At 43.3% G+C, this 27,416-nt stretch overlaps 4 protein-coding genes across 9 annotated transcripts in view; 3 read left to right on the top strand and 1 right to left on the bottom strand.

Moving 5' to 3' along the window:
* LOC129171598 (uncharacterized) overlaps positions 1–7,680 on the top strand; it is a 10,468-nt gene extending 2,788 nt beyond the window's left edge. The window contains exons 3-12 of the mRNA XM_054760429.1: positions 62–148; positions 1,160–1,231; positions 2,616–2,690; positions 2,777–2,854; positions 3,000–3,077; positions 3,710–3,838; positions 3,918–3,989; positions 4,220–4,259; positions 5,090–5,144; positions 5,230–7,680. Of these exons, the coding sequence (XP_054616404.1) occupies positions 62–148; positions 1,160–1,231; positions 2,616–2,690; positions 2,777–2,854; positions 3,000–3,077; positions 3,710–3,838; positions 3,918–3,989; positions 4,220–4,259; positions 5,090–5,144; positions 5,230–5,977 (1,434 nt within the window). The 3' untranslated portion in view covers positions 5,978–7,680. The remainder of the gene's footprint in view (positions 1–61; positions 149–1,159; positions 1,232–2,615; positions 2,691–2,776; positions 2,855–2,999; positions 3,078–3,709; positions 3,839–3,917; positions 3,990–4,219; positions 4,260–5,089; positions 5,145–5,229) is intronic.
* si:dkey-110g7.8 (GTPase IMAP family member 6) lies at positions 4,975–21,374 on the bottom strand. Of its 6 annotated transcripts, none has more exons than XM_054760434.1 (7): positions 20,149–20,737; positions 18,123–18,687; positions 17,133–17,230; positions 16,923–17,054; positions 16,176–16,766; positions 14,447–14,525; positions 4,975–5,350 (listed from the first exon to the last, which is right to left on the bottom strand). In XM_054760434.1, exons 1-6 carry the CDS (start codon positions 20,177–20,179, stop codon positions 14,452–14,454), a joined length of 1,491 nt encoding a protein of 496 aa, XP_054616409.1. In that variant the 5' UTR covers positions 20,180–20,737; the 3' UTR covers positions 4,975–5,350; positions 14,447–14,451. The 6 variants fall into 6 exon arrangements, with proteins under 6 accessions (XP_054616409.1, XP_054616406.1, XP_054616408.1 ...); XM_054760431.1 differs by lacking the exon at positions 4,975–5,350 and adding an exon at positions 21,131–21,374 and having other exon boundaries at positions 13,881–14,525; positions 20,149–20,636; XM_054760433.1 differs by lacking the exon at positions 4,975–5,350 and adding an exon at positions 21,131–21,374 and having other exon boundaries at positions 13,881–14,525; positions 20,149–20,304.
* Positions 7,820–10,414, top strand: atf4b (activating transcription factor 4b). Its single transcript, XM_054760446.1, has 3 exons — positions 7,820–7,984; positions 8,576–9,025; positions 9,153–10,414. The coding sequence occupies exons 2-3, from the start codon at positions 8,680–8,682 to the stop codon at positions 10,043–10,045; spliced, it is 1,239 nt and encodes a 412-aa protein (XP_054616421.1). The 5' UTR covers positions 7,820–7,984; positions 8,576–8,679; the 3' UTR covers positions 10,046–10,414.
* Positions 21,271–27,416, top strand: adsl (adenylosuccinate lyase). Its single transcript, XM_054760443.1, has 12 exons — positions 21,271–21,724; positions 24,204–24,407; positions 24,524–24,568; positions 24,727–24,806; positions 24,885–25,056; positions 25,122–25,168; positions 25,323–25,413; positions 25,489–25,558; positions 25,653–25,800; positions 26,190–26,370; positions 26,446–26,622; positions 26,695–27,416. Exons 1-12 carry the CDS (start codon positions 21,581–21,583, stop codon positions 26,779–26,781), a joined length of 1,446 nt encoding a protein of 481 aa, XP_054616418.1. The 5' UTR covers positions 21,271–21,580; the 3' UTR covers positions 26,782–27,416.

Below are 27,416 nucleotides of genomic sequence, written 5' to 3'. Positions count from 1 at the left end.
TTGTTTGTGAATAGTCCATTACGTGTGCTTTATACCAAGAATTTGTCCCATTTTTCACCAGGATGCCCTGTTGGAGTTTAAAATAAAGCCTGTACCTCCTCCAAGGTTAAGAAACAGCAACAACACGTATGAATCCAGCTACGCTGTGGTGAGTTTCTACAGATAATTAATTGATAAATCGGAAAGGTTCCCGATACTGGTATGGATTCTTATATGGAATGAATCCAACTTGATCTGATCTAAACTATGCTGTGTTGATAAGAAATGCAATGTTACATTTCACTTTACAGTAACACAGCAACATGTCTTTCATCATCCAAATGGAAATGTGCCTAAACATACTGCAGGGGCGCTTCACGCTTCAAACTCCATGGCTTCAAACTTCATGGCTTCACTGTATCGCCTTTTTTCTAAAGTACATTCATGAATAAATCATGCTGTTTCGTGGGTGAATACGCCCTATTAGTAGTTTAAAACATATGCATACCATATTTAAGCAAATGTGACATATTTTTGCAGAAATTTTCAAGCACAAAAATGGATAAATGAGCTAAAATCCAAATATAAGGCATTCAGAGGACGCATTCAAAGTCATTGTGATGATATGTAGTACTCTACACTGGTCACTCGTCATGTTATTGTCATTTTCAGTCAATAACAGGCTTTTATGGCAGGTTTGACGATCTCACAACAGGCACAGAAATCCCAAACACGGGCTACTGTTGCGGCCGTAACCCAGGCCAAGATAAAACGCAACTCTGAACGTCACTTCCTGTCTGCCCTCCACTCAGCTCCCCGAGCACCAGGACACATTTACAGCAACACACAGGAGCACGAGTCTTATTTTCTCTTATTATGTCTACAATATTGCCTAGTAAGAGTGGAAAGGGGACTGCAGTGTTGCTATTTCATGTCAAGAGGTCTCTAATAATGTTAAAAAGTGTTTTCTACGCTCCAATTATGAAAATATTTGATTTATGAACAGCGGAAATGCACTTATCATGGCCAGGTCTGGATAAACGAGGGATCACAGCATTGTTATCTGCAGTACCAAGCTCTGTTTCACTTGGTATTGTATCGGTTAATATGTTTGGCAGATAGTAATTCAAAAGACTTATGAGAGCCTTTGATTTTTTATGTTTCACTGTCTTTTTGTTAGGCTTCCCAAAACATCTACGCCGATGACGGGAAGAAGCTTCATTATGTTCCGCGACCAGAGCCACCTGTGAAGGTAGAGACGACATGTTTGGTAGAGACGACATACGGTTTGTTTGGTGAAGTTCTAGCCGAACCCGGGCCCAAGACCCCTGAGAGATGGGTCTCAGTCCTCTGGTGCGGTTCGATACACTTGAGCTCAACTGTGAACGCTACGCTGACCAAAGACAAAAAACCAGTGTCAACATTATAGTAATACATCGTTTATCACGGTAATCGATTATTTCTGTAGTTAGAGCATAGAAAACCTGTTTATACATTCTAAATACATTTTTTAACATTATTTTAGAGCCCTCTAGGCATGCAATGACACCCCTTTAGTGAACTTTACACGCCTAGTACCCAATATAGTAAAGATCATAAGAGAAAACAAGACATTTAAGACATAAATAAGACTTGTGTTCGCTGCTGTAAATGTGTTCCAATGCTGGGGGAGCTCAGTGGGGGCCAGACAGGAAGTGACGTCGGGGGTTCAGAGTTGAGATTTAGTTTGGTGTGGGTTACAGCCGCAACAGTAGCCCGTGTTAGGGATTATTGTGCCTGTTGTGAGACCGTTCAAACCTGCAATAAAAGCCTGTTGTTCTGGCGATCAAGGGCCTGGTGCTTGTGTGTCTCACTCAACTTTACAGTAACATCATTGGCCGCTAATGCGTCGTCTCAATGCCTTATATTTGTCCATCCATCCATCCATTTTCTATACCGCTTCATCCTCATTAGGGTTGCGGGGTCATGCTGGAGCCTATCCCAGCTGACTTCGGGCGACAGGCGGGGTACACCCTGGACTGGTCGCCAGCCAATGGCAGGGCACATATAGACAAACAACCATTCACACTCACATTCATACCTATGGACAATTTAGAGTCGTCAATTAACCTAACATGCATGTTTTTGGGAATGTGGGAGGAAGCCGGAGTGCCCGGAGAAAACCCACACGCACAAAGGGAGAACATGCAAACTTCACACAGGAATGCCCAAGGGAGAATCGAACCCAGGTCTTCCCGATCTCCAGGCTGTTCCTGTATGGGCCAACGTGCTAGCCACTAGACCACCGTGCGGCCTTATATTTGTATTTTAGTCAATTTACCCATTTTTATGCTACAAAATGCATAAAAGTATATTTTACAAGCTTTTTGTGAAGTTTTTACTCCGCTGCTTTTGGTCGCATAACATGCTAAGCAAATGGACTCAAACGCGCATCCACAGATCCCCGCTAAATGAGGGTTGAGAGCGCCTGCCACAGCTAAAAGGCCGAGTTGTCAACTTGATGTCCAGCATGACTTGTAAGGCGTCAGGGTAGAGAGCTGTACCAACCACACGGCTGGCATCCGTGACGTGCGCACCTAGTAACGAACCACATGCTTGAAAGCAGCCTAAAAAATCTTAACCACCATTTTCTCCAGCCTCTTCCCAGAAAACAGCTGCCTCTTCCACCCCGACCTCCAGTTCCCAACGTTTATTACAACCAGAAATCTGAGGTATGAGCAGACTGTATTTCAGTGATGCCCTAAGCTTTGCTAACATTATATGGGAAACAATTCAAGTGATTGTATGTGCATGCCAGGTTGCAGATACCGGTCAACCTGCGCCTGCAACTCACTCGACTCCGCTGAGGCAAACTTCCCTGCCAGCCGTATCTAGCGTGAGTGAAAGAAACCCTTGCCTCCGCCGACGTCGCGGCTATTGTTCTCTTGACACCCACAGCACACGATGAGAAAGGAGTGCATTGTCTCTGCGACAAAGCATTGGAATGAATGCTCCCTAACGCCATTTTTGTTGAATTTCAGCCGGCTAAAACCGATTCACCAGCAAATGGGCCTCGACCGAGACTGTCGTCGGCTCCTGTGAACAAAACCGTTTTGCCGGTATGTGAGTTGCAACATCAGCAGTAGCGATAGAAGCGGAAGTTTATTATTATGTGTTTTTTATTGTGTGTTTCATGGTCGTTATGCGCTGATGCTTTATGTTAATAATTCATAAGGGACACTTTCGTGACTTTATTAGTTGGAAGGCAGGCATAAGCTTGCTGTGTCATCCCGGGCCTAGCGTGCTGTAGAGCCGGTGGTCACATGTTAATTTTTCAAAATAGGGATCGATTTTGGCTCGAAATGTGCAAAAAAATCTGAGGACAAAAAGCAGGGTTGTGCAAGTGACCGAACTGAGAAGTAGACAAAGTGAATTCTCTCAGATTCATCATTGCTTGTTTTTCCACCCATAGACCATAGTTTTCATGTTGTTTACACTTCTAAATGGAGTCTGCACAGGCAAAACCTATCCTACTCAGTCTGAAACTTGAAAAACAAATGTGAAAGGGCATACGTGACATTGCTTGCATATTGACCAAATGTCTAATTATAACTCCCATTACAATATAATTATATATCATTAACATCATGGTTATTACAACTATTATTACTATTATTACTTTTGCATGTGAGACATACAAATCCTTTTTTCTAACTAAAGACACAAATCATTTTAGTTTTGTTGTCCCCAGACCAGACCACCCCCACCCATTCATAGTCCACCTCCACCACCTTCCATAACGCCACTGATGGAGCCGCTGTACATGGACATAGAGGAAGCTGAGTACCTGGTTATTCTACCATCAGAAGATGATGTCACAGTGAGAAAGACTGTACACACACACACACACACACACACACACACACAGCTCTGATACAATGATTTATTTGCAATTTCAGGTGCAGGAAACAGGAGCGTACGACCAAATAAATTCTTATCAACAATATTATGAAATCACAGAAGAAAAAGAGGTAAGGTTACCTAACAAAATACTGATACTAATCACAATGTCACTATTATTTTATTGTAATTGGTTAAATGTGTACTTTAGATTTCATACAAATCACTGAGTAATTCATACAATTGTCAGATTTGATCAAATCTGAAAACGCCACTGGATTTAACACTTTGAATCTCCTACTGTCAATGACATAATCCACATGAAGAACTCATGTTGTGTGCGTTATGTTGTCTTTCACAGGACATCATGGAGCTGGTCAAATGGATGAGACGAGTATCAAGTATGTATACAATCGAAAATATTGATAAGTGTACACTTAGGCCCACATTTATTCATACCCTGGCCACGTTTTGAGTTAAGTTTTTATTCGGTGAAATAACAACACACATACATTTATTACAGCCGATGGTAAAAATGAAACATTGGTTGGTTCATATCGGTATCAGCGCGTGTGTGTGACGTCATCCCGATGTCAACAAGCTTGCTAGCTGAGATAGCATGCCCGCGGTCTGGAATTATTTCCATGTTTCGCCGTTTGACTGTAGATATGTGTAAGCGACGGTCTTATTAAGATGTCCGCTGACGTTGTGCAAGCTCAACACGACGAAAGGACGGCAGCCATGAAGCTCGGGAGACACTTTTTTTATTAGCAAGCGTCGTCGCACTGTCACTACACAGCCGTCAAGAGACCAAACAAAGAAGAGACAGAACGAGACATTTCCGGCTTTCACAATAAAACGCAGAGCGTTTGTCAGACGGTATTTGACAAAATAAGGGGGAAGTAAGGCGTCTTTCTTTAATTGGTCATGAATGTTTTAATGACTTTTGTTGAGACACAATGTTAACAAAATAAATTAATAGGATACTTCTTCTATAACTTGTATATTTGCTGTATTTGTCTTATTTTGTACAAACTATTTTGTAAAAAAAAAAAAAAAAAAAACAATGAAAATGATTTTGTGTCATAGCCATTCAAGAAATAAAAAAAGACATTTAACACAAAATGTGGTCATGGGATAACAGTAATTTTTCCTAGTTTAAAAAAAGAAAAACCCACACAAACACAGTAATAATGCGGTCACACTCTAACTGTGCTGCTTTTTTTGACAGCAACTGCTTACATGACTCCATCGGTGTTTGGACTCAATATAGAGCAGGAAAAAAGGTAACATCAGGAAATTTTAATATAAATTTTAATAAAAAAAAAGAAGAACTACAACTGAAGCCTCCTTGTCTTTTTTCCCTTGCAGATCGTTTCATCAGAGAGCCATGAATATGAAGCAGGCCCTTCGTCTCTACGACGCTCTGATGACTCGGCGAAGTCAACGTCTGCAGGACTATATTTCAGAGTTCACTTCCATCTCGCAACTCCTGGACAAAGAGGAGAAGAAGGTGAAAAATATGGGCATTGCGGGAGGCACCACGGGGGCAGTGGGCGGCATGGCTGCAGTGGTGGGGATCGCCTTGGCACCCGTCACCATGGGAGCCTCACTGGTCGCCACAGCGGTTGGTGTCGGAATGGTGGGGGCAGCAGGTGGCATGGGTGCCCGTGCCGCTAAGTCCAACAAGGAGATTAACGATCAAACAAAAATTGAGAAGCTTGCCTGCGATTACACGATTCATGTTGCCGACGTAGAACAGTGCCTGGATTTTATCCTCTCTGAGATGAATGAGCTGCAAAGGTACGACCTTGTGAGGTTACAGCAAGCCGGAGCCCTGCCGGACGCGCTGGCGTTGGCCCGCAAGTCACAGTCGGTGAGGAATAACATCAACAACGGTAGAGATTCTTCTTACATGAATAGAATGTCTTCAGAGAGACTGCTACAGGGCTTTATTGCGGAAATGGATCAGTATTATAAAGAAAAAGGCGGACATAAAAGGTTGAGGAAGTCCAACAAGAGCAGACTTTCTGGCAGAGTTCAACTGCTGACTCGAAATCTGCAGGAGGAGCTCGATTATCTCACTGACATGTGGAAATGCTTTGTTGTGATACAGTAAATACTAGCACTTTATATTTTGTACGGCTAGTATTAAAAGCCACAGTCAGCTTTTGTTGAAGAATATGTGTACAATTATGTCACCTAATGTCTGTCAATGTCCAGTACTCATTTGCAGCTTATCTACAATTTATAAATACAGTTGTGCGGTTCATAAAAGTGGATCAGTTGACTAACAAACACCACTGTGGTGTTTCTTTGTCTTTCTTTCTTCCGCATTGGAATAAATGTATTTACACTCCTGAACAAAATCTTCCAAATCAACCAGATTCCAAATAGAGCACATGTGTCAATCGAGGACCGAGACGCCGCTGGTACTGGTTTTCTCTCCAACCAGTTTCGCCAGCAGGTGATTTAATTGATGTGCTCTAATTCCCTCAAATCGAAGGAGGTGTTGATCGTTAAAATCACCTGCTTTAGTGACCAGCTGGAAAGAAAAACTGTTGTGTCTCGGCACGGGTGGCACAAGTTTGACACCCCTGAAAAAGAGCATCAAAATGCCAAAGGTCGCCAATTTGATTTTAAGTTTAAGACTTTGAAAAGCTTTGAAAAGTCCAAATATGTGCTAAGACTGGCTTCAGTGTCACTTTTTGTCAGACGTTCATGTGACCTTGAGATGACAGGCAAAAACGCTTTCCATCTTTGAACGAGGTAGGACTGCTGAACTGCTCAAGCAAAGCCAGTTGCAATATTTCTGCACTGTTTATTTATTCTGTATTATTTATTTTACTTATGCATTATTATTATTATTGTTATTGCACAGTTTAGTTGTACATGTGTAATACTGCCTGTCTACTCTATAGTTATTATAATATAATTTTTTAACATTTATACAGTGAAACCTCTGTTAGTGTATGTCCTGGTTAACATGTGTTTCGGTTACTGTAACATGAAAAAATGTACGCCAAAATTTTGCATACATTTTCCGGTTATGCTTCTTGGTGTTAATTAATACACTGTGAGTCCAACTGTGTTCTTAATGTATTTTTTTTTAATCACAACACGTCCTTGGTAGCATCTTATTAGCTTGCCTATACATGGAAACAGGAAGCGGAAGTGAAAGTCAGCTGCGTCGCCTGTCTATGATGTCATCAGCACGTGTTCTTAAAAAAAGCGTGTTTTTATGGTTTTACATGCAGAAAACAATTATAAATTTCAATCGTATTAAATTCTCACCTTCTTTATCAAAATGCTGCCACTTGCAACTTTCTTTGGGTCATTTGGGGTTATTTTGCAGCCGTAATCAAAAGTAAAGCAGATACTTAATGTGAGAGTTCTTGAATTGAAGAAATAATTCCTAGTAAAACAGGAAGGTGGTGCCCTTGTTGATCTCGCTCCCAACACATCATCACGTCCTTAATAATTTCTCGCTTTCATTCATCATATGTAGGCTATTTATATGCATTTCAATTTGTTTCTGGGCGTAAAGCTATCATTTTAAAATGATAAAAAAAACGTGTTAAAACATAAAAAAAACATTTTCCTTTATGGAACGGATTAATTGGCTTTACATTATTTCTCCTGAGAAATAAAGATTTAAATAAATAATTAGCATGCTTCTAAATCGCAAGTCAACATGTCTAAAACGGGATAAGTTAAGCTTCCGACTCCATTTTGGACATGTTGAATTGTGCAAGTGAATTGAATTGAAGCTCAATTTTTCATCCCTTTTAAATTCCTGATGATGCTATGTTTACAATCCATCAGTGGAAAATACGGATATTTATTTTTAGTGTATTTTTAGAAACGCGTGTGGAAAAACAGATCCTGGCGGAGTGATCGTCAACTCTGCGGAAGGGTACAGTAAGCCGCAACGCGAACTGCTTAACATCCCAGCGCCCCCGCCAGCGCCATTTTGCCTGTCACAGGAACAGAACAACAACCGCATTCCAGGACACCGGGCTTTTGCCGAAATGGCAGTGTGAACGTGTGCAGCGACCTTGCAGCCTCCAACAAAACAGTGCATCCAACCAGTGCACTGAGTCACTTCTAATTCAGCGAAAATGTCGTAAGTATACATTTAATTTATTCGTTAAAAGTCAGTTGGGCTTAGCGACGTATTATTAATTTTAAACATGCGGGATTAAAAAAATATTAGCTAGGAGTAAATACAGAACTGTATTCGCAAAATGTCAAACACAAAGGATTAACGTGTTGACGTAACGCGTGGAAGTCATCCGCATGGCGTGTTTAAATGTTGCCTTAATAGCCCCTCATAGTTAACTCACATTTGCCTTGTATAACCGTTTTAGTGTATATTCCTAAGCGTTTTGAGGTGCTGTTGAAATGACCTCTGCTTAATGGCAACGTGGCAGTCGAACAAGGCGGTTTCCTCTTGTCAAAATGGCACCGTGGTGTGGCCGCCATTGGGGGAGGGGAACTCTTTGACCTTTTTTATGGAGGCGTAATTACGTCACAGTCACAAGACCAAGTGGAAACACGTGACGTGCAGTTTTCTCTTTGTCCTCACGGGGGCATTGTTGAGCCATGTTAGTTGTCTACAAGCAGAGCGAAAGTCATTTTCTGTCTGTCCTTTTTTTTTTTTTTTAATAAGTAAAAATGATAACTTTACCGCATTTATTTGCCCCTCTATTCTCAGGTCCCACGTGGAAACCCTCAGCACTGCTGCACGCGACAGCATAAAAGAGTTTGGTGGCCTCAGAGCACTGTCACGCACTCCATTTGTGACCAACAACAGTCACTATGACCATGATGATGACAAACTCACAGTTTGGCCTGGAAGACATGGAGGCCCTACTATGGGAGCCTTCCTTTCCCATGGCTGACGCCGTGGGCTCGGTTGCGCTTCACTCTGACCTAGAGGACCATCACAAAGGAGGACCAACCTCTGTGGATGGAATGGCAGCCCCAGTGTCACCTTTTAACTCTTCATCTCAGTCTTCTTCCGCTTCTCCCCCAACCTTCTATTCTCCCCCACACTCCCCGCCGGTTGTCCAAGGGAAATCTGGGATTTCATCTGACGTGCTCCCCTGGTTGGCCAACCCTGGTCAGTTGAGAGATGCCGAGGTGGTTTCAGGCGATAGAAAAGGTAATATTGTGACACTCAAAATATTCCCAGGCGTTATTGTGTAAGTTTATCCTTTGAAGCTGCATCAAAGTAAGGAAGAAATCCATTTCTAATGTGCCTTTTTTCCTTTCTTTTTAAAAACCCTCAGATGATGTGTTTGGTGAGCTGAAGTGGATGGCTGAAAGGGTGGATCTGAGCGACTTTGACCTGGATTCTCTGATAGGCTCCTGCAGCCCAGACGACGAGTCTCCCAGCGACCCGGATGACTTCCTGGCCTCCCTTGAGCTTGACTCGCTCCCGCTCCCAGCTCTTTCAAGTCTCGCCTCTACTTCTTCACCAGATATTCCTCACGCCCCCGCTGATTCACTTGTTAACACACCAGAGCCTGCGTCCCACAATGAGTGTGGTGTTCCCTCCACTGCCGCATCTATTCCAGAGCCTCAAGGGGAGTTTGAAATCAAATCAGAGCCAAGCGCCGCTGCCTCCCCTGCTTACACCCTGGACCTGGGCAGCGAAGTGGATGTCCCCATGAGTGAGACGAACCCAACGGCAGCAGCGGTGGTTCCTCAGGTTCAGAGGGTTGTGATTTCCCTTTCACCTACCAGGATTGTCCTTGTGCTAGCTCCGAAAGATGACGCAGGGATCCCCACCTCTGCATCCACCGGGTGCGACACTAATCATTCCTCCCTTCCTCCGCGGTCCTCCAGAAGCCGCCCATACCCTGACCCTAAGCGAAAAGAAAGCCTGTCTTTGTCCACAGTCAAAGTCAAGTCATTCCCAAGTTCATGTGCAGATGAAAGAGCATCCTCAAAGGCGCCAAAGAACAAGAAACAGAAGAAGATGGAGCAGAATAAGACGGCAGCGACTCGGTACCGGCAGAAGAAGAGGGCCGAGCAGGATGCCCTGTTGACGGAGCACACGGTGCTGGAGAGGAAGAACGTGGAGCTGAAAGAGAAGGCGGAATCTATGGCCAGAGAGATTGAGTACCTCAAGGAGCTCATGGAGGAAGTCCGTGTGGCAAGATTAAAGAGCGGCCCCTAGTGTTGAGCACTGAAGATGTAGGCGTGTCACGGAGAGTTGGAGCAATTTCTGCTCAGTTGTTTTCATCTGTTGCAAACGTAATCTGTACTATGTCATTTGTGCACATTATATCCTGGTTTTGAGTATCTCATTTCTAACATTGCTTTTATCTTTAGAATATATGTTAAGACTAGCAAGCACAGCTAACATTGCTCTTACCTTTTAGAACGTATGTAAGACTAGCAAGCACAGCGCAAATGAACATCCTTTGCATGTTTCTCCATTGACTCTGGGCCTTGTACATTCGAGTTGGTCCTTTTTATTTAATGTTTTAAATATGTACTGATAAATGAACATGAATAAGGTTTTAATAAAGAAGACATTAAATTCCGTATGTATTTTGTGTTGTCTTTCAAGTAAAACATATGTCCCAGATGGTGGAAGCCATTTTAAAGCGGGAACTGCTTTCAGCACAAGCTTGGGTGTAATTTGTAGAGGTCGTCCCATAGTAAGATTTGCTTCCTTGAATGAAACTGACCATATACCAACAGCGTACATTTGATGTTGCAACAAACCCATCTATGAGTGGCAACCCCAGGATGACATTCTGTGATGAGCTGCCAGATAGCGATCGTGTGTAAGATGCACATGACTGAACTTTCACACTCTTCATAAAGCTGATGCAGGTGCTGGCCTCTGCAGAGCTTAAATAATACCATGAAAAAATGTGTACATTCAGCTTCTAACCGGTCCTGGTTGTGCATGCTTGAACTGAACCGGTCCCATTTACTTTAGAGCAATCCATATTTGGTAATGAGCCAAGATCAGAGATGGTGCAGAGCTCCATGAAAGGAAAACTTGGCTGTGGTCTTTCAAGTAGAAAATGCCTTTGTCGTGGGGTGACATGCACACAGGACATAAATAAAAGCAAACATTCTCACGTCCATGATCAATACTCTTGATTATTAAGTACGCTGGCTAATTGTACAATAATACAAAAATGGAGATTCAGGTCTTATTTCTTCATTTTAGAGGGAAAAAAATGCGAAATTATTTTTTTTAAATGTAATTTTACATTTATTTAAAACAATATATATATAAAAATCTCAAGTATATTGACCAATTGGTTGCTAATACAAAAATTGAGATTTGGGTCTTATTTCTCTATTTCAGAGGGAAAAAAACGCAAATTTATTTACAGTATTTTTATTTAAAATATTTTTTAAAAATAAAATAAAACAAATAAAATCAACTTATTTATACGTCATTTAATATTTCATTTTTGTCATTTTAAATTTCTTTCAGTATTTCTCTTTTTATGTTATGATTTTCTGATGTATTTCTTTTTAAAGCATACCCCTTTTATTGAAAGTTCTTTTTTTCTGTATGTATTTAAAATCGTCCATAAAAAGGACACAATATATTTTTGGAAGAATATCAAACCAATGAGATGAATGCCAAATATACACAACAATATCTCCATATCTTTTATTTTTGTTTTATGACAATGAACAAAGTGCTGATGATGTAATCACCATTGAGAGGGACGACACAGCAAGTCACGTCACTTTTGGGTTACAGTGAACTTACATAGTGCAAAAAATGCTTCTCTAAAAGCGACATTATAACATACCTTACACGGTGAATACAATATAACCATGGCGGAACTCTCCCCATCGAAAGGAACGATTGAAACATCCACATGATCAAACTGTTAAGTCATGCTTCGTAAGTGCAGCGCTAGGCTACGGAACTAGATGGGAGCACAGGGCCACTAAAGCATGGAGGGGCTGTTTGCTACAGGATTAAATTCAAATAACATTTTACAGCACGACAGAGGTCACCTTTGACGCATGTAAAAGTAGCTCTCTCATGTTTGTCTTAAATATGCTTGCAGCTGTCAAAGTACAGGGGCGTGGAGTCATACCAGATATTCAAGCAGAGGGATAAGAAGGTGAGAGGTTTGTTCATCCATTTTCTAGGCACTCATTTATTTATCTGCATGCAGTGTCCTAACATGCCTCAGATGGATAGATATACAGTATATAGATCTTGGTAAATTTCTAAAGCAGATTTCTTCACGATGTAGAAAAAAGTCGGTAGCCCTACTTGAGCTCCAGTGATTCATGAGGTTATGTGGTTTCTGTAGCATGCCAAAGCTTACAGCAAGGCTGTACTCCCACGATCACGCTTTTGATGCTGAGGCACATACAGCGGAATTGAACTTGTCCACATGAGCACAAACAGCCGAGGGGAGCCAGCTTGGGCCGAGTCCATGTTGCCTACACATCCTCTCCGTAGTGTTTCACAAGAGTCTCTCTTGTGCATGAGAACCGGCGCACGCGACTGCATTTACGACTCAGTTTCTTTCCTGGCTCATCGTGGTTATGCCAGCACACGGGAATGCCACCATAAGGTCTTGTGGTTGCTGCAAACTAAAGCACGTTTAGGGTGCGTTCATGCTTGTCGTGTTTGGTTCGGTTAAAACAAACTGGTGCTATTTGCTATGTGGACCAAATGAGAGCAAAAAGTCTCGTAGTTGCTGCAGACTAAAACCCTCGGCTCGGTTAAAACGAACTCTGGTGCTCTGCAAGTTTGGTTCGATCGGTCGAGTGTGAACGCGATCACCCGAACCCTGGTGCGGTTTGGTTCAACTGAACTCAAGTATGAATGCTACACAGACCAAAGACATGGACTAGCGTTAAAATGACAGCAAGGTCAGTCTTCTGGTTGCTGCAAACTAAAACCCTTGGTTTGGTTAAAATGAGCTCTGGTGCTCTGCCAGTTTGCTTCATCTGGTCATTTGTGAACGCAGTCGTCCGAACCCTTGTGTCGTTCTGTTCACTTGAACTCAAATATGAACGCAACACATACCAAAGTGTAAAAATGACAGCAAAAAGTCAGCCTTCTAATTGCTGCAAACAAAAGCCTCTGGCTTGGTTAACAAACTCTGGTGCGCTGCGAATGTGGTTCGTTCGGTCAAGTGGGAACACGATCACCCAAACCCTGGGGCGGGTCTTCTAGTTTCTGCAAACTAAAGTTTGGGGGTGCGTTCTTGTTTGTCATGTTTGGTTCGGTTAAAACGAACTCTGGTGCTCTGCAAGCATGGTTTGTTTGGTCAAGTGTAAACGCGATCACCTGAGCCCTGATGCGGTTCAGTTCACTTGAACTCAAACATGAACGCTACACGGACCAAAGACATGCACCAGTGTTAAAATGACAGCAAAAAGTCAGGTTTTTTGTTGCTGAAAACAAATCCTTTGGTTCGGTTAAAACAAACTCTGGTGCTCTGGGAGTTTGGTTGGTTCGGTTGGTTCTGGTGGACCAACATGCTTAAATGCTCTTGCTTCTTTTCAGCCTTTCTTTGGACTGCGTTGCTATCGGAGAAGTGGTCAATGATCTCACAACTGAAAAGGTTTTCAAATTGTATGTAAAAATAGGATCTATATATTTGGTTACAGCGCTGGACTCTATCATCAATACGGAAGATGGAGCAAGAGTCCAGAATGAAAGTCCGCAGAGCCTATATAGCAGCTCTACAAAGTGAAAGTTAAGTTTGTGTAGAAGTGAGAGCTAAGCTTGTGTGAGTGAGAAAAATGCATCTATTGTGTGTTTCCCGGAATTCTTCCATCAGTCACATGTACGTGTTGTGCAACTCTGTGCTATGTGAGTGTGTGTCTCATGAAGGCCTTATTAAATCTAACAGCACCAAACCACAAGCGTGAACGCAGCCTCAGATTTACCACGTGACCCACGCCCGCAGCTTTTCAGTCAATGTGCCGGGTTTGGCCCCAGAGAGATCACTTGGACCCTGTCTCCCCGAGTGGAAATATTCATGAAGGAAGCTTATTTGGAAATTTGTAATATCACTCAAGATTCATAGTTCCCGTAACACGACAGATTAGGTTTCCTGTGGGAAGGCAAACAAACACTGGCAAGTGCAGTCGATTCCAGCAGACGTTATTCATCCATTGGCACGGCGCCCGTGTTTTAATGGGGCGTTCCAGCGTTGCTCTTTCCAAAGCCTTTTCTCTCGAGCTTTTGATTCGCGGGAATCAACGAGTGTAAAAATGACAAGAAATGTGCCAAACACACTGAAACATTCCCTTCATTTGTCCTGAACGACAACAAGCTGCCTGCTCCTGATAATGTCATCTTAAACAAATCCCTTCATGTTATTCAACGGATTAGACTTATGATAAGTCTGAACAGCGAGGAGTAAGCCTTTCTGTACATATAATCACAAACAGCTCCAACCGCTCACCGATACCTTCTATTTCCTACAACAGTCGAGAAGCAACATCTCGATGAGGCTAAAGGTACATGAGGTTATGTTTGGGCCTACTGGATACTCAAGAATAACAGTAAACACGCACACACACACACGCACACGCACAGAGAGGGCCACTTTGCTTTCTTCACCTTCATCACTGCAGCTGGCATCCTCGACAGTCGTCCTCGGGCTCAGTGTTGTCGGACGAGTAAGAGCTCTCCTCGCTCACTGTCAAATGCAACACAAATCTTGTTATGCAATGTTGATGACAAGGCACAAACACGCACGGCTGAGTGCGTCAAAAAGATAAAGGGAGGGTGGAGGGGACGCTTTTCACGCCGCATCACATCTTCACACGCACACTTTTGTGTCGGAGTGGGATTCATTTAGCAATATGTCTACTTTTTTGTAGATTTTGTATCTTCCGTGTAGATAAATAGGTCACCAAAATACAAATACAACAACATATTGTTCACTGCCATGGCTGCAGACAACCACAATGTGCTGACTTGTTTGTTTATTTTTGTACAGAAGTACATCAAAGCGCAACGTCATGAGGTGGAATTGCTCCACCTAGCGGTGAAGCTGGTAAATTGCACTTTATAGTATTAACAACCATTACTCTGGTTCGGCGTTATTTTTCCGGACAGAATTTTTTTCACGCCCCCTCGATCAGATTTATTGATGTGTCTGTACAAACCACTGTATGAGTTGCTGGCACCTGCATCTTTCATTTTATGAGTGGTCCCTACTGCCCCTCACGTACCCCCCAATGTGGTCCCGCCCTACTATTTGAGGAGCACTGTGTGACGCAGTGTAGTTGTACACCACTGAAAACTACAATCACAATAATTAACACATTGTTACATTCGTAAGACAAGGTTGGAGATGACCACAATGTACTGTAATCCCTCGTTTATCGCGGTTAATTGGTTGCGAGGATTCCTTATTTATAAATATATATACATAGTTTTGTAGTTAGACCGTACAAAACCTGTTTGCAACCTTCTAAATATGTTTTTTTTTTTTTTTACATTATTAGAGCCCTCTAGACATGAAATAACACCCCTATGGTCACCTTTACACTCCTATTACCCAATATAGTAGACATCATAAGAGAAAATAAGACATAAATTAGACCTCCTATAGACTCACACATCGTTAACACTGGGAGAGTGCTCACACTTGTTGTTCTTTTTTAACTTCCTGTTTCCTGTGGTGGCTATTGTCCCGTCAATGTAACATTACTGACACCTAGTGACCAGTGTAGAATACTACATATCATTGTATTGTATTGTATGTACTTTATTTATCCCACAGCGGGGAAATTTACTTGTTACAGCAGCAAGACAAGTAAAGAGAACAGTGTAAAGAAAGCATCATCATGTCTTTGAATGCATCTTCTGAATGCCTTATTTGTATTTTAGGTCACTTGGCCATTTTTTCATTTTAAATGCTTAATCTAAGCCAAAAAATTGCTTAAATATGTGTTTTTTTGACGAACAACAATAACTAATAAATGATTTATTCATGAATAAACCGTGATAGAGTGAAGCCACGAAATTCGACTCCCAAAGTGTTACCTAGTGGTGAAGCTGGTAAAGTAAAGTTTCATCAACTTTTTTTAATCCGCAAAAATGTCATAATATGGAATAATAAGGAATGCCATTTTTTGAGGCCAAAATTATGATCATGAATCCTGGTGGGGTAAATTGAGTCAAAATATTAGAAACACTTAGTATCAGTATGATGCACATATACTGTACTTCTCTGACAGTGTCAATCAAAAGTCAGCAGTATTAAATGTGTCCATTTTTGATTGAGCTTCTGTATGGGGTGTCTGGTGTGTAGAGGTGACATGAAAATAGCAAGACTTACACCACTCGGTCTGCACAGGAAGGAAGGCCTTGTCACCGTTCTCCCTGATCATCTCCTCAATCTTATCCAGAAGGTTTGAGACGCTCCTGTCCTTGCCGGGTGTCTTACTGTCCAAGACGTGGTAATAGTTCCCACAGTACTCAAGCAGTCTCTGCAGCTCCCGCCCCCCTCTTAGTATGTGCTCCTCAATAGGCGTGCGGCCCAGCCAGTCGCCGCAACTGAACAGTACCATGGTGTGGAGGCAGGCGCCGTCACCAAACAGAGTCTCAATGTGGGACAGAAGCGTTCTCCTCTTCCTGGCGGTGAGGGAGGACACCACCGGGAGAACCAGCAGCAGCGTGTGGGGTCCGGGTCGCAGGAGGGCAGCGCCACGCTGCGACTCCTGACGGATGCGTTTTGGTGTGCGCCGCACTGAGAACCAGTCCCAGCCCGGGGTGTCCACGATGGTGACCCGGCGACCGGATACAAGCGCCTGCCTCCGGAGGCAGAGGTCTGTCTCCTGGCCTGACTCGAAGTACCGACGACCCAGGATGGAGTTCCCCACTGAGCTTTTTCCAACACCCTTCCAGCCCAACAACAGCAACCTGAGTTCTGCCCACAAAGGTACAGAAACGAGAGAACACTGAAGAAGGAACCCAGAGTGCAGACATCCACAAGGGCTTACATTATTCTCACCAGCACCATGACTAGGATCTACGATCTGAGGATCTACGCCTCCTAAATACACCACAAACAGCTTCCCGGTACCTCTTGGGGGTCCTCCAATCATCTGCTCTCTCTGTCTAGCGTGCTCCTCCATCCTCATCCTCTCCTCCTCCAGGGCTCTCCTCGCCTGCTCCTCCTCTAGCAAGATCAACTCGTTCACCTCAAAGTACCAGCCTGCACAAACATGATCTCTCGCATGAATACAGGAGATGCACCGTGGATTTAAGAACATTACTTCCCATATCAACAAACCTTGGTTGTCGGTGATCATTTCCTCCACCTTTTCCATCAGCTCCGGTACCTGCGTGTTGTCCTCCGTGTCTTTCCAGCTGTTGTCGAAGGCATGGTACCTGCAGGTAGAACATCAGCTCAACACCAATGGCCCTCGGCGTATTCCAAAAATAAAATAAATAAATTATTAATGAGATATATTATTAGATAGTTAGGGCTGCAACTTCAGTTACAACAATTAATCTTCGATTAATCGATTATCCAATTCATCGACAGCTATTTTAGTAAACGATTAACCGCTTTTTCATTTAAAAATGTAAATATCCTCTGATTTCAGCCTCTCAAAAATGATATCATTTAATTTCCTAAGTCATGCCAGGGCAGCTACGGCTGCAACTAACAATGATTTTCTTAGTCAATTAATCTGAAGGTTGTTTCGATTAATCGCGTAATCGGCTAGGCCCGTCGACGGACTAAATCAATTTGAACCAAACACAAACAGTTAGTGGTTTGGACCGCAACATATTACAAAAAAAAAAGAAAAAATCTAGATGCCTGTTTTCCAAAGTCAAAGCTGATGTGTGTGAATATCTTGTTTTGCTTAAAACACAAAGATAATAGCTCTGCTTTCATGCATGACTCGATTTGGCATTTTTTTTTAATAAAAAAAAAATGCCAAATTGAGTATCAAAATACTTTTCAATAGTTCCAAAAAAGTCAATTAATTGGATAATCGATTAATCATTGATTAATCATTGCAGCTCTACACTAATTTGCTTTGTCACCTCTAAGACCAAGCTAAGATGTGGATGTTTTGTTTGAAAAGCTAGCATAAATGGACTTACATTGGATTGTGTCCCGCCTCTGTTACGGCTCTGACACTACACTGAGGTACTGTAGGTGAAAATCGGCGGATTGCCACAGTTTCCCCATGAATTCCGTGCCATTTATACATAAGATTTAGGCAGAAAAAAACATCTTTTACAGGTATAAGACTACAATGTAGTGTACCTGCTTCCACATCTCTCCACCAGCCACTGCAGGCTCTCTCCAGTGTTTGCGATGTGCTCCTCAATGAAGACCCCCTTCTGCAACTTGTCCACCCCAGTGAAGAGCACCATGGAGTATCTCCAGGTTCCTCCCCCCAAGGCCCCCAGCTGCTCCTCCGCAGCCCTCCTCTCGGTGTCTGTGAAAGGCTGAGTGACGGAAACGACCAGCAGGATGGCATGAGGGCCGGGAGGGCACAGGATGGCGCCCATGCAGGGCCCCTCGCTGTCCAGGCTAGGCGGGGGCCTCGGCAGGCTCTCCGACTCCGCACCCGTGTTCCCGTTATCGTCCGCTTCGGTTTCGTCCTCCACGTCGCTGGGGATGACCCATGGGGGCGTGTCAACCACCGTGACCCGACGGCCGAAGATCTCCGTCTGACCCACGTTGCTATGAGTGGTCTCTGTCTTGGCGTCAAAGACCTCCTCACCGAGGATGGTGTTGGCTGATGAGGTCTTACCAGATTTTGGCCCCCCGAGGATGAGCAGCCGGCGTTCAGGTGGGTGGCGGCCCCTTGGGTCCCCTGTTGAAACTAAGGAATGTCAGTTGTTTGGACCACAGTTATTCAACTACACAACAGCATGAAGAACATACCTGGGAGGCTAAATAGGCTAAATTAACATAACAAGTCAGCGAGTCCAACAAGCACATTACACGATAAGCAAGTTCACCAAGCTCCCGATCTCATTCCACATCACTGAATCCACTCAAGAGAATGAACAGAACAAGAATTTCATTGCATAGTATAACTGCTGTTTTACTGTGCATATGACAATAAAACTCTTGAATCTTGAGTTCATAGTTGTGTTTTAGCTTGGTATTGCGTCATTTAAACCTGCAATAAAAGCCTGTTGATGTTGTGAGGTCTGGTGCTTGTGTGTCTCACCGAACATTACAGTAACATTACTGACACCTAGTGACCAGTGTAGAACACTACATATATCACATCTCTGAATGCGTCTTCTGAATGCCTTATATTTGTACTTTAGTTCATTCAGACATTTTTATGCTTGAAAATACTTCATTTCGGCAAAAATATGTAAAATCAGATGAAATATGCTTATTTTTGACTAAAATGAGGCCATATTCAGCTACAAAAAAAGTATGATTTATTCATACATTTTTTTAAAAACTGTGATGAAGTGAGGGACGACGAGGGACGACTTTGATATTTAAGTTGCAGGACCAGCCAAACTTCTAAAAAATATGACTTTTTTTTACTTTTTGCTCGGGAAAATACAGTACTTGCATTGTAGACGATACAAATAGATTTAGAAACCCTTCTGGCTAAACACAGAAAAGTCATGGTCCACGTCTGACATGAATATCATGAACATCATTTCATTATTTGGTCATTCAGAATGAAAATAAACAGTAATTCAAGTACATAAGTCTTCGGCTCTGTGGCGATCTACCTGTTGGAGACTCCTGGTTAAGACCGTACAGGACGCTCAAGCTGAGAACACATTGGCTCTTTTGAGTGGAGATCTTTCTTCCTACAACATCTTGTCCCTCATCAGAGCTCCTTTGCTACTTCAGAACCCTTCTCCTTTACTGACTCACCCTTCCCTCCTTATCCTATGTCCCAGCATGCCTCCCTTTTGTTTGCTTCCATCCAAAAATGAATATGGGTCAGAGAGGACGACCCTTGGACACGCTCCAGGGAGCACACCACATACACAAACATGGTTTTCCAAATAAGAAGTTACAAGGCAGAGAAACAAGCTGTGATTAAACGACCGCACGGAACAACGTGTATGTTCCGCTGTCTCTGCAGGGGTGATAAAAAGGGGGCGTAATACGGGGAGGAGAGTGAGGTTTATTGAGTCATCTTGTTCCTCGCAGCTGCTGCTGCCGCTGACACTCTCCATGTGAGCTGCTGAACACATGGGGACGAAAGCAACAGTTTCACGGCATTGAGGATGACAGTGGCGCTAAGAACTTCCACCTTCAGTACAATGAGGGTGCACCAAAGGGATGAAAACACACTTACCAGTGTCAGAGGCAGAGGACACAGCAGCCATCTTGTGTGTAGAACCTCTGGCGTTCTCCTCCTCTGCCCCCCTCCTCCTTCTCCTTCTCGCCTCCACGTTGGATTCCTCTTGTCGACCTCTTCAGGGAGAGGAGCGAGTAGTGCCTGCGATGGATCCTGAGTGGGGTGCAGAAGGCTGGCAGTTCAATTCCTCTCTGACCCTCATTCTACTGCAGCGTAGCTCGCTCTCTGTGGTCTACCCCTGCCTCTCCTCCTCTGCCATTCAACACCCCCCCCCCCCTTTTTTTTGGCAATCTTTTAACCCTTCACCCCACTATTTTCTCTCAATTTCACCCTCTTCTGTGCACTCCTTTTGCCTCATTTATCTAGCTGAGCAGCAATCCATCCGTGCAGCAGCACTAACAAGATGTCTCATCATTTCTGATGGCAAAATGAGAGAACGCTGTTGCTCAGCAGCAGCAGCAGCTTCAGTGGGCACAGGATGCAGACTGCAGCCAGGAGGACAGACGGATAGATAGAGAAAGAGAAGAAGGGAGGGAGGGAGGAAGGAGCAAGAAAACACTATTTACAGCTGGATGTATCTTGCAGCTGCCCGCATCAGGCACTGACACAACTTGCAGACACGGATGACGTGGGCAGCATGAATAAATCCTAACTGATGTAAAATGCATGCGCTGCCACATGTTACATAACACATAAAAGCGTCTAAACATAGCAAATTATGTTATCTGCATTGACAGCAATGCACCGTTGGCGTGAATTATTTCTGAGGGGGCGAAAGACGATTTTTACACTAAAGAGAATTAAAAATAATTAAAAAAAAATGTTTAAACTAAGGTTGTGACGTCGCCAGAATGTTAGGAAGTGTCTTTTCAGCGTGCAGGCGTCGGGCTTGTATGGTGTTGATATTAGGGCGGTTCATGTTTGGAACAGCTTGGCTACTAAAACTAAAAGCAAAGTTAAAGTGTGTCCAAAACCGTACCTGTCCATAGTTAAATTTGAAAATAAGGGAGATTTTCCGGCTTTTCCTGCGTTACGCCGATGGTGCCCGAGTGTTGCCGAGCGGACCGGAAGCTGTGCTGCTCCGGCAGTACCGGAAACGATTTTTTCTTCATGAAAGTTAAAATACGGGAAAAACAGGAGGTGCCAGGAAAGAATGTCAACATACGGAAGTTTCCAGGGGAAAACAGTAGATTGACAGTTATATTCCACAGCACCCAGCCGTATAAGAAGAAAAGTAAATACACGTTGCCGTATCTCGCTACGGATGTCAGAAATCAAGCGCCGTATGCAGATTACAAGTGTCGTAAAAACGCATGAGAAACTGGTAAAATAGCGCGTTGCCGGCGACTTTCGCTTTGTCGGGAGGCTAACGTGTTCAGGTACTACAGTGTGCCAAGGGGACGATACAACATCACTCCAGCTAAGAATCATGGCAGGAGCTGACGAATTCTTGAAGTACCGTTCCCCGCTGGTGTCAAGGTATGCCAGCAAGGAAATGGCTTACAACTTCAGTGACAAGAAGAAATTCACAACTTGGAGAAAGCTGTGGATCTACCTTGCTAAGGCTGAAAAGGTTTGGCTAATAATAATATGTAGTCGTATACTTACCCTTGTCCAGCTTTATACGTATTAATGTTTCGACCTTCAAGATGGCAGATCAAGTTCCCTGCTCTAAATATAGTTTAAACTGACACGGACAGCTACTACCACACAAACACTCTTATTCATATTGTCTTCATCTAGAATTTATACTGTTAAAAACTTTTCACAGTAAGCTCTATTGAATTTAAACACAAGATTAAATTGTATTGTTATCACGTGTTAATACACTCTGACGCCAGTGTAACGGATGACGTCTCATTGTTCATATTAGCGCACATATTAGCTCGCATGTAAATCCTCTTTGCGAAGTATCAACATCACAGTGCAAACAAGTGAAAATCTAACCAAGAACCTGAAATTCATGTAGAAAGTGTTTTTTTTTTTTTTACTAAAAGACCTAAGATTATGAATTTATTTCCAGTATGAGCCAGTTTAAGAAACATGTGCTGTTTACAAGGAACATATGGCAGAAGTATCTTGCTAGGAACCACAGTGTCTGATATCATTTACTTTGAATTAATCCATTTATTATTATTTAATGAAAACAGCAGTGTTTGACGTCAGGTGTCCTGAAGTCATTAATTTCTATCAATTTGATGAAAATCATAGTGTCTGATATGATATCACTTATCCTGAATTCAGTCATATATTGCTATTTAATTAAAGCCACAGTGTCTGATATCACTTTTCCTTTAGTTGATAATTTCTAACTATTTATTGAAAACCAGTGTCTGATATCATTTGTCTCAAATCCATTCATTTATTACAATTTCATTAAAAACTCAGTGTTGATATCATTTATTCCAAAATCATTAATTTGTTACTATTTAATGAAAACCACAGTGTCTGATATCATTTGTCTCAAATTCATTCATTTATTACTATGTCATGAAATCCACAGTGTCTGATATCTTTTATCTTGAATTGGTTCCCTATATGGTGCTTCTTTACATGAACATACTTTGACGCTGCGCACTATTGGCCTGCATGACCTCTGCCTGTGTGCCACCACTAGTGTCAAGGGTCATTAAACAGCTGCTGATAGTTTCAGCTGATGGCTGCTCGTTTAAAACCGTCTATTAGTCATCTTATCAGTGAGTACAATAGGTAGTTTTTGCAACATGAAGGTGGACAGACGCTCGCTCACATGCATCGCCCCACATGACCCATTGCGCTGATTAGTTGCAGTTTTAAGGTGTCCTGCAGGGGTTTGGTTTTATTGCTTGTGCTCAGCGAGCACGGCTGGAGCAGGCTGCTGTGTGGTTTCCGTGTAAAAATGGCGTGGCGAGAATGCATCAGTAACTGTATACAGCAGCTTGCCGCTCTAAATGGTGCGGCCAAACTTTGTTGACCTATTTCTTGCCGTGAGATTAAGTGGTTCTGTCTGCTCGGCTTCGGCCCGGAGACGTCTTGACCTTTAAACAGGCCCAAGCTGGACGTAGTAATACGCGGCGCCAAGTTTCGCCAGTTAATCTATTTTATCGTCCCATCACATGGCTCTTCTAACCAAGGTTCCAATCTAATCAGGATGCTGTCACACGAGGACGTCACATGTCTTGTTGCACAGCTGTACTGTTTTTAAAGAAAGGTTGTTTTTTTTCCCCCCACAGAAATCATTTTTTTCAAAGTAAATACACAGCTCAAAAGGAATAAACTCAAAATTAGGGCTGTTAAATGATTAAAAACGGAATCAGATCAATCACAGTTTTCAATTTAATTAATCATGAATAATCACCATTTGCAACCATGTCTGAAATGGGCTCCTTTTTAAAGGATTTTATTAAGAGAAAGATAATTGACATATATAAATATGTATGTGTATGTATTAACAGCTCCAAATGAACAGAATACACGTCAGAAAATGTATTTGCCTAACGCTAGTCTCTTTTTAATAGAAGCATAAATGCAGCAAATAGTACTTCCGCATTAGGTTACAAAGTGATAAGAAAAATACCCACTTGTTTTTTTTAGACCGCAGATACACGCAAAAGAAAGATGTTGCTATAATGTTCAGGTTTCGGAGTGTAAGTGAATGCACCACGTGTGAATGAGGAAGTGGTGTTCCAAGTTGTGAACGGAGAGACGTGTATTCACTTTGGAAATGCATGTATTGTGTTCGAATTCCACTGATGTTGGTATGTTCAGGTCAGAATGAAGTTATAAAAGAGCGCCAGACTCTGTGAGGAGACTACACTGTGCCGCCGCCTGTTTATTTTGTATTTCTATAACGTTAGTATCCCATTAAGAGAACCGACTCCGCTGGGATTCGGTGAATTACGCCCTCTGATGGCTGCTGCCAAGTAGTGAAATCCATTATGCCTCCCAATTCTTCAGCAGTGCCTCACTGACACACAAACGTTGAGCTGGAGTTCAAACAGTTACAAAAATGAATTCAATCAGTATAAATATGAATGACAAACATCAAATCAAATCTTCTACTTCCCCCTCAGGCTTTGGGTGTGCCCATTACAGACGAACAGATCGTGGAGATGGAGAGTCACGCCGAGGACATCGACTTCGCCATGGCAGCGGAGGAGGAGCGTAAGCTCAGGCATGACGTCATGGCTCACGTGCACACCTTCGCGCACTGCTGCCCCGCCGCCGCCCCCATCATCCACCTGGGAGCCACCTCCTGCTACGTGGGAGACAACACGGTAGCGAACACTTTTATACACACTATCTAGAAAAAAGATGAGGAAATAAATCCTCCTCTCTTCATATTATGTCAGAGAGCACCGTGTGTTCATACTAAGTTGCTCTGCTACCCCAGGATCTGATTATGCTGCGTGATGGATTCGACATTCTCTTACCCAAGGTGAGGCTCAGCTGCAAACATGTGCACCCATCCAGGCAATTCAATCAGCAGAATTAATTAACAGCTTTTAATTGGCGTGTCTCAGATGTTTCGTCGTTATCAAAGCAGAACATACTTTAAAGTTATGCCTGTGGGATTGTTTTGTTTATAATTTACAGCTAGCCAGAGTCATCGACAGGCTGGCGAACTTTGCAGAGAAATATTCGGACCTTCCCACGCTTGGCTTCACGCACTACCAGTAAGTCTGTTCCTTGTCACTCCTCACCGTGCTCCACCGTCTTATTTCTAAACTCCGCCTCACCTTTCTTGCCCGCAGGCCGGCCCAGTTGACCACGGTCGGGAAGCGAGCGTGCTTGTGGCTGCAGGACTTGGCCATGGATATGAGAAACCTTCAGCGAGCACATGATGACCTGCGTTTCCGTGGGGTTAAAGGGACCACCGGCACTCAAGCCAGTTTCCTGCAGCTCTTTCATGGAGACCATGACAAGGTAAAAATATCAATCGAAACGCATGAAATTTTGTAGTGTATATCTCATACTCTTTCTGCCACCAGGTAGAAGACCTGGACAGGCTGGTTACTGAGATGGCCGGCTTCAAAAAGTAAGTTCACTTACTAGGTATGGCAGCACAATCTAATTAGAGCTAATACAAATGCTTCATCAAAAGTTCTGCCATTACAAAGACAAGTGGAATAGGACTCAGCAGATAATAAAATCATTAAAACGGTGATTTATTTATAATCTTTGCTCCGTAGAGCTTACCTGGTGACTGGACAAACATATAGCCGTAAAGTGGACATTGACAGTCTGTCCAGCCTTGCCAGTCTAGGAGCCACAGTCCACAAAGTGAGACTCGTAGAATAATGTCGCCCCCTAGCGGCGTCTCGACGTCTGAGCACCCATCCGTTTTTCCCACTGCAGATTTGTACCGACATCCGCCTGCTGGCCAACCTGAAGGAGATTGAGGAGCCTTTTGAGAAAGAACAGATTGGTGCATGCACTCACCAGAACCACAACCAATTCAGTAACTAATAACTCGTTTGGATCTGATACAAAACACATCACAACCTCTCTCGCCTTCACAGGTTCTAGTGCCATGCCGTACAAGAGGAACCCCATGCGAGCCGAGCGTTGCTGCAGCCTTGCCCGACACCTAGTGGCGCTGATGACCGACCCGCTGCAGACGGCTTCTGTACAGTGGCTGGAGAGGACGCTGGATGACAGTGCCAACAGGTCAGCCTCTGGAGACTTGCATGAGAAACCTCTTGTGATAAATACTACATGTATGTGTGCGGAGCCTCGACATTCACTCATCTGAGAAGGTATTTTGGAGTTGGAGTTTAATCAGCATCTTCTGGAAAGAATACAGTATTCCTTAAAAGTCACAAACCATCATCAAAGCTTTTCACTCCCATAGCACAATCAGACATGATTTAATTTTGGGGAAAAATGTTTTCAGAGTATTTATATTATGTTTGTTAGCTATTTATCGTGTTAATACACTTAGATTCAGTCTAATAGCTCAGTGCATTGTGAGTCTAATAGCTTCTCTTCGCAGCGTTGCGCAACCACATGCCACATGCAGATTTATGGTCATTCTTAACTGGCTCTGCAATATATAGGAGGATCTCCCTGCCAGAATCCTTTCTCACCGCTGACATCATCCTGAGCACTCTGCAGAACATCACTGAAGGCCTGGTCGTCTACCCCAAAGTCATTGAAAGACACATCCGCCATGAGCTGCCCTTCATGGCCACAGAGAACATCATCATGGCCATGGTGAAGGCTGGAGGCAACAGACAGGTACAGCATCCCTGACATCACTTATCGTGTAGAGAAACCTTTTCTTCACGCACCGATTGTCAATCTTCTGCATAGGACTGCCACGAGAAGATCCGCGTCCTCTCCCAGCAGGCGGCAGCTGTCGTCAAGCAGGAGGGCGGCGACAACGACCTGCTGGCAAGGGTCCAGGCCGACCCTTACTTCGCTCCCATTTTGGGACAACTGGATGCCCTACTGGACCCTAAGACCTTTATCGGCCGTGCTCCCCAGCAGGTACTACTAGGAACTACAACTTCCATTTTATGATACTATTGTCCAGTCTCTGTAATGATGATTGTCCTCCAGGTGGCCAGATTCCTGTCAGAGGAGGTGCGCCCTCTGCTGGAGCCTTACAACTCCAAAATGGATGTTAAGATCGAGCTTGAGCTCTAACGCACTCAAACACCCAGGCTGTGTCTCAAATGGAATGCTTCCGTCAGTGCACTTCAGTATATGTACTATGTACGCTTCGTACTGCGTGCCCGTGCAGGGCTGTGCCAAATCCATTACGGTCATGGTGCTCTTCCCGGAAATGACGACGGCACTGTTCATCCGTTTCCACTTCTTCTTCTCTCCTTTTTAGTTGTGAAGTGCAACCACTTGAATTGGCCCCACCTCTTCCTCTATGCCACCAACATAGCCACGATTTGTGGTGGCACCCTCAGCGTTTGGGGCATTTAGCACCGAGGGCGCACTGCCTTTTGTCCTACTTGTCACACGCACACTTTTGCACTCAAAATTCCGTGGAAGCGTGCGATTTGAGACACAAGCCACTCGGAAAAGTAACACAGCGGTTAAGACAACTTGTTAGCTTTTAACATAAAGAGAAGATCATGACTGAGTTGTTTCTCTAGCGATGCCTGCTGTTTTTAAATGCAAATAAAATAGGGAATTATTTTGGTGACGTAATGGTGTGAACATGAGATTCACCATTAAACTTGATCAATATGACCCCTCGGAGTTGTCTTCTGTCGTGTTTGGAACAAGGACGCGAGGTATGATGTTGCTTTCCAAAACGTGGAGTTGTC

Source organism: Dunckerocampus dactyliophorus, chromosome 18, assembly GCF_027744805.1.
Source record: "Dunckerocampus dactyliophorus isolate RoL2022-P2 chromosome 18, RoL_Ddac_1.1, whole genome shotgun sequence".
Taxonomy (NCBI): domain Eukaryota; kingdom Metazoa; phylum Chordata; class Actinopteri; order Syngnathiformes; family Syngnathidae; genus Dunckerocampus; species Dunckerocampus dactyliophorus.
Note: the sequence above shows the minus strand (reverse complement) of the source record. Positions and strands in the feature narration are given on the sequence as shown.

What these genes read in the sequence shown, in the direction of transcription:
- atf4b (XM_054760446.1), top strand. Translation starts at nt 8,680, where the DNA reads ATGACCATGATGATGACAAACTCACAGTTTGGCCTGGAAGACATGGAG. An exon ending in GGTTTCAGGCGATAGAAAAG is followed by an intron (nt 9,026 to 9,152) that starts GTAATATTGTGA and finishes AAAAACCCTCAG; the next exon opens with ATGATGTGTTTGGTGAGCTG.
- si:dkey-110g7.8 (XM_054760431.1), bottom strand. Translation starts at nt 20,179, where the DNA reads ATGGCTGCTGTGTCCTCTGCCTCTGACACTG. An exon ending in GTCCTCTGCCTCTGACACTG is followed by an intron (nt 18,688 to 20,148) that starts GTAAGTGTGTTT and finishes GACATTCCTTAG; the next exon opens with TTTCAACAGGGGACCCAAGG. An exon ending in GTGGAGAGATGTGGAAGCAG is followed by an intron (nt 17,231 to 18,122) that starts GTACACTACATT and finishes TTCTACCTGCAG; the next exon opens with GTACCATGCCTTCGACAACA.
- adsl (XM_054760443.1), top strand. Translation starts at nt 21,581, where the DNA reads ATGGCAGGAGCTGACGAATTCTTGAAGTACCGTTCCCCGCTGGTGTCA. An exon ending in TTCATGGAGACCATGACAAG is followed by an intron (nt 25,057 to 25,121) that starts GTAAAAATATCA and finishes TTCTGCCACCAG; the next exon opens with GTAGAAGACCTGGACAGGCT. An exon ending in TAGGAGCCACAGTCCACAAA is followed by an intron (nt 25,414 to 25,488) that starts GTGAGACTCGTA and finishes TTCCCACTGCAG; the next exon opens with ATTTGTACCGACATCCGCCT.